This window comes from Coregonus clupeaformis, chromosome 15, assembly GCF_020615455.1.
Source record: "Coregonus clupeaformis isolate EN_2021a chromosome 15, ASM2061545v1, whole genome shotgun sequence".
Lineage (NCBI taxonomy): Eukaryota > Metazoa > Chordata > Actinopteri > Salmoniformes > Salmonidae > Coregonus > Coregonus clupeaformis.
Genome location: NC_059206.1, coordinates 64,949,088 through 64,959,014, shown reverse-complemented (window position 1 = coordinate 64,959,014; position 9,927 = coordinate 64,949,088). Strand labels below are relative to the sequence as shown.

Below are 9,927 nucleotides of genomic sequence, written 5' to 3'. Positions count from 1 at the left end.
TATTCACACCAGCATACCCTGTAGAATTAAGCAATAGAAGTATGGACAGAACTTAGTTGACAGTAAATAAGTTGTGTCAGAGTGGTAGTGTGGTAGAGTGGTAGGGTGGTAGTGTGGTAGGGTGGTAGGGTGGTAGTGTGGTAGGGTGGTAGAGTGGTAGGGTGGTAAAGTGGTAGGGTGGTAAAGTGGTAGGGTGGTAGAGTGGTAGGGTGGTAAAGTGGTAGGGTGGTAGGGTGGTAAAGTGGTAGGGTGGTAGGGTGGTAGGGTGGTAGGGTGGTAGGGTGGTAAAGTGGTAGGGTGGTAAAGTGGTAGGGTGGTAGGGTGGTAAAGTGGTAGGGTGGTAGGGTGGTAAAGTGGTAGGGTGGTAGGGTGGTAAAGTGGTAGGGTGGTAGGGTGGTAGGGTGGTAAAGTGGTAGGGTGGTAAAGTGGTAGGGTGGTAGGGTGGTAAAGTGGTAGGGTGGTAAAGTGGTAGGGTGGTAAAGTGGTAGGGTGGTAAAGTGGTAGTGTGGTAGGGTGGTAAAGTGGTAGGGTGGACACAGTCACTCACCTTGCCTCCTTTGTCTGCACTGCGCTCTGAACTGTAGAGCTGCACGCACAGGGAGGCAGAGAGGAGAGGAGAGGAGAGGAGAGGAGAGGAGAGGAGAGGAGAGGAGAGGAGAGGAGAGGAGAGGAGAGGAGAGGAGAGGAGAGGAGAGGAGAGGAGAGGAGAGGAGAGGAGAGGAGAGGAGAAAAGCATGTTGAGTTAGAGACAGGTGGAGGAGAGCAGGACTGATGGAAAATAACCAGACAGTACTAAGGTTAAAGGAAATAACCAGACAGTACTAAGGTTAAAGGAAATAACCAGACAGTACTAAAGTTAAAGGAAATAACCAGACAGTACTAAGGTTAAAGGAAATAACCAGACAGTACTAAGGTTAAAGGAAATAACCAGACAGTACTAAGGTTAAAGGAAATAACCAGACAGTACTAAGGTTAAAGGAAATAACCAGACAGTACTAAGGTTAAAGGAAATAACCAGACAGTACTAAGGTTAAAGGAAATAACCAGACAGTACTAAGGTTAAAGGAAATAACCAGACAGTACTAAGGTTAAAGGAAATAACCAGACAGTACTAAGGTTAAAGGAAATAACCAGACAGTACTAAGGTTAAAGGAAATAACCAGACAGTACTAAGGTTAAAGGAAATAACCAGACAGTACTAAGGTTAAAGGAAATAACCAGACAGTACTAAGGTTAAAGGAAATAACCAGACAGTACTAAGGTTAAAGGAAATAACCAGACAGTACTAAGGTTAAAGGAAATAACCTGACAGTACTAAGGTTAAAGGAAATAACCAGACAGTACTAAGGTTAAAGGAAATAACCAGACAGTACTAAGGTTAAAGGAAATAACCAGACAGTACTAAGGTTAAAGGAAATAACCAGACAGTACTAAGGTTAAAGGAAATAACCAGACAGTCCTAAGGTTAAAGGAAATAACCAGACAGTACTAAGGTTAAAGGAAATAACCAGACAGTACTAAGGTTAAAGGAAATAACCAGACAGTACTAAGGTTAAAGGAAATAACCAGACAGTACTAAGGTTAAAGGAAATAACCAGACAGTCCTAAGGTTAAAGGAAATAACCAGACAGTCCTAAGGTTAAAGGAAATAACCAGACAGTCCTAAGGTTAAAGGAAATAACCAGACAGTACTAAGGTTAAAGGAAATAACCAGACAGTCCTAAAGTTAAAGGAAATAACCAGACAGTACTAAGGTTAAAGGAAATAACCAGACAGTACTAAGGTTAAAGGAAATAACCAGACAGTACTAAGGTTAAAGGAAATAACCAGACAGTACTAAGGTTAAAGGAAATAACCAGACAGTACTAAGGTTAAAGGAAATAACCAGACAGTACTAAAGTTAAAGGAAATAACCTGACAGTACTAAGGTTAAAGGAAATAACCTGACAGTCCTAAGGTTAAAGGAAATAACCAGACAGTACTAAGGTTAAAGGAAATAACCAGACAGTACTAAAGTTAAAGGAAATAACCAGACAGTCCTAAAGTTAAAGGAAATAACCAGACAGTACTAAGGTTAAAGGAAATAACCAGACAGTACTAAAGTTAAAGGAAATAACCAGACAGTACTAAGGTTAAAGGAAATAACCAGACAGTACTAAGGTTAAAGGAAATAACCAGACAGTACTAAGGTTAAAGGAAATAACCAGACAGTACTAAGGTTAAAGGAAATAACCAGACAGTACTAAGGTTAAAGGAAATAACCAGACAGTACTAAGGTTAAAGGAAATAACCAGACAGTACTAAGGTTAAAGGAAATAACCAGACAGTACTAAGGTTAAAGGAAATAACCAGACAGTACTAAGGTTAAAGGAAATAACCAGACAGTACTAAGGTTAAAGGAAATAACCAGACAGTACTAAGGTTAAACGCAGGGTTCGTACAGACAGTGGCAAGTCAAATTCAAGGACTTTTTCAAAGACAAATTCAAGCACTCATATTTATTTTCAAGAACCATCAATTTGCAATAGTTCCTATTATGCAATTGTTTCTAGTCGCCACCAGATGGCAGTAGAACACCATAACTAACTTACTATTCATCACCATCTTACAAGTTCTACTCAATAATACGTGTTTCACACTTATTGACTACATACATGAGTGGTAGGTCAGTACTGATGATGTTGACTGATTTCCTTATATGAATTGTAACTCAGTAAAATTTTTGAAATGGTTGCATTTATATTTTTGTTCAGTGTACATGATAATAATATTAAATTGTCTTTCTATTTAAATTGCCTTTATATTTCACTTAAATGTTAGGTCCACAGGCTGTCCCAACACATAACGACATTAAAGTTAATTCTGACAGTGTAAAAGGCCCTTAGTTGACACTAAAATGTTGTAATCTATACACATTTGAAGAGCAACAAGTTACTGTGTTTGATATGATTCTCTCAGGGGACCCTATTTAAATTTTAGGGGACCCACATGGGTTCGGGACCCCAGGTTTGGGAACCACCGTACTACTAACCTCTCTCCCTGCTTGCTTCAATGCTTCCTCTCTCTGAGTATCTCATTTCCTCCTTCATTGCAGCCTGAATCACCACTGTCTGTCTCACTACTCACCGTAAAGAAAATGGTATTTTGTTATGAGAACTTATATCTTTTGATTATAGCTAGCTTAATTTCAGTCAACTGCTCCTGCTGAGGTCAGGCTCCGTTCAACGTTAGCTTCTAACTCCATCCTTCTAACCAGCTAGTTATAGCTAGCTAACCTGGCTAACAGCCAAAGCCCTTGAGCTACCTAGCTAGCTAGACATCTGACTGAAATATCAGTTTATTATTTACCAGTTGTACACTCATTTTTGTTTGGGGGATGTCTGTTGACACAGCAGGAGTCGAGGGATGTTCTGCCTGGAAATTAAAGGTCCAAGACCACTACATATTTCTAACATTTTTTCATATTAACATATTTTATCATTTTCTGTTCTCCTCTCATTTTAATTCAAGTACTACCTTTCAGAACATTCCTGATTTTCAAGGTATTCCAGTACTTGAATTTCAGGAGTGCCAAATTCAAGTATTTTAGGCACCTCAAGCACCTTGTGCGAACCCTGGAAACGGAGCACGGAAGGCACTTCCCGGATGCGTACTCCTTTTGTACATATTTTGAAGCATGCATCAATGCAAGCTTCAACGGAAAGTATTTCACAGAAACACAAAAAACAACGACGGAACATTTCCTGAAATCAATGACTCTGACTTCGGAATGAAATGTTGCCCATTCACATCTCATATATTGCCTGACTACAATATTTTATATCTTGATACGTTAATACATTTATACTGTGATAATTTTAGCATGTTTACTTGCCTACAATACCCACTGTAGTGTGCGCAGATCGCAAGCCCATAGTAAGTCAACAGGGCGAACGTTAACTGGCTAGCTATTACTGTTAGCTAGCTAGCGAGATAGCCACAAAGAATTTACATCTACCTTGCATAACATTAGTTTTAGGTAATTTTATGCATGTTTACTATCTGGTTAGCTAGATTATTACGATTCACATATAGCTAGCTGAGAATTATGAAGTAAAACGTTTGCTTTGTGTATATCTCGTTTCGTGTCTATTGTTGCCGTTGTCCTGGCTGGAAGAAGGTTCGGTGAACGGGGGGGGTGCAGCGTGAGGTAATACAGTAGGGGGAGTGCTTCTCAAACGGAATGTTTTATGCGAACTCAAGAGAACGTCCTCGGAAAATGCACTCGAAGCATGAGAGTGTGGAGCACGGTAGTGCGCACATTGAGAAACACCCACAGTCTTCAATAAATACTTAATTAGTAGAATCTGCTGTGATACTGCTTTGGCTGCACCCGCATCAACCCTGTAGAGAGTAAGACTACCTACCAATGGTCGAAATGGAGGGGAATGGAAATGAATGGGAGATAGAGGGAAGGGAGAAGAACTTCACTGGCAAGCATAGCTACTAGACAGGGAGATACATTTCACAGAGGATAGGTCTATATATGACTAGGATGATAGTGTTGTAAACCAAGCTGTACGGAGAAGGGATAGGGTTATTTCACAGAGGATAGGTCTATATTTTTCAATTTTTTTTTTTTTATTTTTTTCTTTTTTTTTTTTTTATTTTTTTTTTTTTTTTTTTTTTTTCCGTGTAGTTGAAAAATTCTTCTCTAATATGACTAGGATGATATAGTGTTATAAACCAAGCTGTACAGAGAAGGGATAGGGTTATTTCACAGAGGATAGGTCTATATATGACTAGGATGATAGTGTTGTAAACCAAGCTGTACAGAGAAGGGATAGGGTTATTTCACAGAGGATAGGTCTATATATGACTAGGATGATAGTGTTGTAAACCAAGCTGTACAGAGAAGGGATAGGGTTATTTCACAGAGGATAGGTCTATATATGACTAGGATGATAGTGTTATAAACCAAGCTGTACCTTGTCCACACAGTCATCGAAGAAGGCCAGGCTGGCGTCTTTGTCTGAGACGAAGGAACACTCCTCTATGAACCTGATGAACATCTGAGTCTTGGTCATCAGGGAGTAGAACTTCTGGTGGGACCGGTCTCTGCTCTTCAGGAACCCTACAGAACATTAGAACCATATCAGAAACCTATAAAGATACAGTAGAACTTCTGGTGGGACCGGTCTCTGCTCTTCAGGAACCCTACAGAACATTAGAACCATATCAGAAACCTATAAAAGATACAGTAGAACTTCCGGTGGGACCGGTCTCTGCTCTTCAGGAACCCTACAGAACATTAGAACCATATCAGAAACCTATAAAAGATACAGTAGAACTTCCGGTGGGACCGGTCTCTGCTCTTCAGGAACCCTACAGAACATTAGAACCATATCAGAAACCTATAAAAGATACAGTAGAACTTCCGGTGGGACCGGTCTCTGCTCTTCAGGAACCCTACAGAACATTAGAACCATATCAGAAACCTATAAAAGATACAGTAGAACTTCCGGTGGGACCGGTCTCTGCTCTTCAGGAACCCTACAGAACATTAGAACCATATCAGAAACCTATAAAGATACAGTAGAACTTCTGGTGGGACCGGTCTCTGCTCTTCAGGAACCCTACAGAACATTAGAACCATATCAGAAACCTATAAAGATACAGTAGAACTTCCGGTGGGACCGGTCTCTGCTCGTCAGGAACCCTGAAGAGGACGGTTGTGGAGGGAGAAGCAGAACAGAACATGTGTGGTTCACTGCTAGGTATGGCTGGCAAAATAGGTTTAGGGTCTTGGAACTTCGACCATGAAGCACGCTGCTTTAGTATTATAATTGTTTAACCTTTATTTAACCAGGTACGTCTTTATTTAACCAGGTACGTCTTTATTTAACCAGTTAAGTCTTTATTTAATCAGGTACAGCTTTATTTAACCAGGAACGTCTTTATTTAACCAGATACAGCTTTATTTAACCAGATACAGCTTTAGTTAACCAGGCAAGTCTTTATTTAACCAGGTAAGTCATTGAGAACACATTCTATTTTACAATAACGACGGATGTACCTTAGTTAGGCACAGCCGTGCAGGTAAGATAACACAGGGCCCATCTAAGGTGCAAAACAGGGAAGTGACTTCCGTAAGTGTTAAACCCAGCTGGGCTGACTAACAGCTGACCTGACTTCCAGCTGACCTAACAGCTGACCTGACTTCCAGCTGACCTAACAGCTGACCTGACTTCCAGCTGACCTAACAGCTGACCTGACTTCCAGCTGACCTAACAGCTGACCTGACTTCCAGCTGACCTAACAGCTGACCTGACTTCCAGCTGACCTAACAGCTGACCTGACTTCCAGCTGACCTAACAGCTGACCTGACTTCCAGCTGACCTAACAGCTGACCTGACTTCCAGCTGACCTAACAGCTGACCTGACTTCCAGCTGACCTAACAGCTGACCTGACTTCCAGCACCTAACCGGACCTGACTTCCAGCTGACCTGCGACCTGACTTCCAGCGGACCTAACAGCTGACCTGACTTCCAGCTGACCTAACAGCTGACCTGACTTCCAGCTGACCTAACAGCTGACCTGACTTCCAGCTGACCTAACAGCTGACCTGACTTCCAGCTGACCTAACAGCTGACCTGACTTCCAGCTGACCTAACAGCTGACCTGACTTCCAGCTGACCTAACAGCTGACCTGACTTCCAGCTGACCTAACAGCTGACCTGACTTCCAGCTGACCTAACAGCTGACCTGACTTCCAGCTGACCTAACAGCTGACCTGACTTCCAGCTGACCTAACAGCTGACCTGACTTCCAGCTGACCTAACAGCTGACTTCACGCGCTGACTTCCAGCTGACCTAACAGCTGACCTGACTTCCAGCTGACCTAACAGCTGACCTGACTTCCAGCTGACCTAACAGCTGACCTGACTTCCAGCTGACCTAACAGCTGACCTGACTTCCAGCTGACCTAACAGCTGACCTGACTTCCAGCTGACCTAACAGCTGACCTGACTTCCAGCTGACCTAACAGCTGGCCTGCGGGACAGACAGGCCCAGGGGGAGTGAGGAGGGTGGATGGCCATTGGCTCACACTGCAGTCATGGAGGCCAAGCTTTGTGTTGTTGTGGGTCCCTACAGTAATACTAACGGACAGCTGATAGATTATCTATGGATACAGATACACACCCACACTTGGCCAAAGGAGAAAGCACATTGTCCCATTACCCATGGCTGCGTGCTCCAGCTCTATCATTACATAACAACACTGCAGAGGTCTCTCTAAACTCCTCATCCCTGTTTGTCTGGATCACTTTCCTCATATCCAACATGTCCTTGGATACAGCTAGCATGGCTAGCGTCCACTGGAGACTGCTCATGTCCCTTGGATACAGCTAGCATGGCTAGCGTCCACTGGAGACTGCTCACGTCCCTTGGATACAGCTAGCATGGCTAGCGTCCACTGGAGACTGCTCATGTCCCTTGGATACAGCTAGCATGGCTAGCGTCCACTGGAGACAGCTCATGTCCCTTGGATACAGCTAGCATGGCTAGCGTCCACTGGAGACTGCTCATGTCCCTTGGATACAGCTAGCATGGCTAGCGTCCACTGGAGACAGCTCATGTCCCTTGGATACAGCTAGCATGGCTAGCGTCCACTGGAGACTGCTCATGTCCTTGGATACAGCTAGCATGGCTAGCGTCCACTGGAGACTGCTCACGTCCTTGGCTATGGGCTCTGGTCAAAAGTAATACACTAAATAGGGAATAGGGTGTCATTTGGGATGAAGCCCTTGGCTTCGGCTAGCCAGAGCAGTCTTTAACAATAAAGGACTCTCTGACTAGTTATCCACTGGAGACGGCGCAGACTGGATGAGATCACCATCCCAGTCCCAACTCAACTCCATCAGGTGTGGTATTAGCCAGCTTCAACGGGCCCCAGTCCCAACTCAACTCCATCAGGTGTGGTATTAGCCAGCTTCAACGGGCCCCAGTCCCAACTCAACTCCATCAGGTGTGGTATTAGGTGTAGTCCCGTATAGCTCAGTTGGTAGAGCATGGCGTTTGCAACGCCAGGGTTGTGGGTTCGATTCCCACGGGGGGCCAGTATGAAAATGTATGCACTCACTAACTGTAAGTCGCTCTGGATAAGAGCGTCTGCTAAATGACTAAAATGTAAAATGTACAGTGGGGGAAAAAAGTATTTAGTCAGCCACCAATTGTGCAAGTTCTCCCACTTAAAAAGATGAGAGAGGCCTGTAATTTTCATCATAGGTACATGTCAACTATGACAGACAAAATGAGAAAAATAAATCCAGAAAATCACATTGTAGGATTTTTAATGAATTTATTTGCAAATTATGGTGGAAAATAAGTATTTGGTCAATAACAAAAGTTTCTCAATACTTTGTTATATACCCTTTGTTGGCAATGACACAGGTCAAACGTTTTCTGTAAGTCTTCACAAGGTTTTCACACACTGTTGCTGGTATTTTGGCCCATTCCTCCATGCAGATCTCCTCTAGAGCAGTGATGTTTTGGGGCTGTCGCTGGGCAACACGGACTTTCAACTCCCTCCAAAGATTTTCTATGGGGTTGAGATCTGGAGACTGGCTAGGCCACTCCAGGACCTTGAAATGCTTCTTACGAAGCCACTCCTTCGTTGCCCGGGCGGTGTGTTTGGGATCATTGTCATGCTGAAAGACCCAGCCACGTTTCATCTTCAATGCCCTTGCTGATGGAAGGAGGTTTTCACTCAAAATCTCACGATACATGGCCCCATTCATTCTTTCCTTTACACGGATCAGTCGTCCTGGTCCCTTTGCAGAAAAACAGCCCCAAAGCATGATGTTTCCGCCCCCATGCTTCACAGTAGCTATGGTGTTCTTTGGATGCAACTCAGCATTCTTTGTCCTCCAAACACGACGAGTTGAGTTTTTACCAAAAAGTTCTATTTTGGTTTCATTTGACCATATGACATTCTCCCAATCCTCTTCTGGATCATACAAATGCACTCTAGCAAACTTCAGACGGGCCTGGACATGTACTGGCTTAAGCAGGGGGGACACGTCTGGCACTGCAGGATTTGAGTCCCTGGCGGCGTAGTGTGTTACTGATGGTAGGCTTTGTTACTTTGGTCCCAGCTCTCTGCAGGTCATTCACTAGGTCCCCCCGTGTGGTTCTGGGATTTTTGCTCACCGTTCTTGTGATCATTTTGACCCCACGGGGTGAGATCTTGCGTGGAGCCCCAGATCGAGGGAGATTTTCAGTGGTCTTGTATGTCTTCCATTTCCTAATAATTGCTCCCACAGTTGATTTCTTCAAACCAAGCTGCTTACCTATTGCAGATTCAGTCTTCCCAGCCTGGTGCAGGTCTACAATTTTGTTTCTGGTGTCCTTTGACAGCTCTTTGGTCTTGGCCATAGTGGAGTTTGGAGTGTGACTGTTTGTGGTTGTGGACAGGTGTCTTTTATACTGATAACAAGTTCTAACAGGTGCCATTAATACATGTAACGAGTGGAGGACAGAGGAGCCTCTTAAAGAAGAAGTTACAGGTCTGTGAGAGCCAGAAATCTTGCTTGTTTGTAGGTGACCAAATACTTATTTTCCACCATAATTTGCAAATAAATTCATAGAAAATCATACAATGTGATTTTCTGGAAAAAAAAATCTCAATTTGTCTGTCATAGTTGACGTGTACCTATGATGAAAATTACAGGCCTCTCTCATCTTTTTAAGTGGGAGAACTTGCACAATTGGTGGCTGACTAAATACTTTTTTCCCCCACTGTATTAGCCAGCTTCAACGGGCCCCAGTCCAGACTCTCTACCGCAGCCTCTGGAGTATAGAACAGCTGCAGCTAGCTAGCGCACACACAGACTCATGCAGACAGGCTGTAGAATAGTGTGTATGGGGAGAGATCCTAGATATAT

General features: G+C 43.4%; 1 protein-coding gene and 1 long non-coding RNA gene across 3 annotated transcripts in view; both read right to left on the bottom strand.

The window, feature by feature from the left end:
* Positions 1-3: 3 nt before the first annotated feature.
* LOC123492695 (C-myc promoter-binding protein-like) overlaps positions 4-9,927 on the bottom strand; it is a 75,177-nt gene continuing 65,253 nt past the window's right edge. The window contains exons 13-15 of the mRNA XM_045225476.1: positions 4,968-5,113; positions 548-586; positions 4-18 (exon numbers count right to left, since the gene is read on the bottom strand). Coding sequence (XP_045081411.1) covers positions 4-18; positions 548-586; positions 4,968-5,113 — 200 coding nt within the window. The remainder of the gene's footprint in view (positions 19-547; positions 587-4,967; positions 5,114-9,927) is intronic.
* Positions 5,955-7,198, bottom strand: LOC123492614. Of its 2 annotated transcripts, none has more exons than XR_006661815.1 (3): positions 6,854-7,198; positions 6,522-6,817; positions 5,955-6,446 (listed from the first exon to the last, which is right to left on the bottom strand). It is a non-coding gene; the product is annotated as an uncharacterized LOC123492614 (long non-coding RNA). The 2 variants fall into 2 exon arrangements; XR_006661814.1 differs by having other exon boundaries at positions 5,955-6,434; positions 6,510-6,817; positions 6,854-7,196.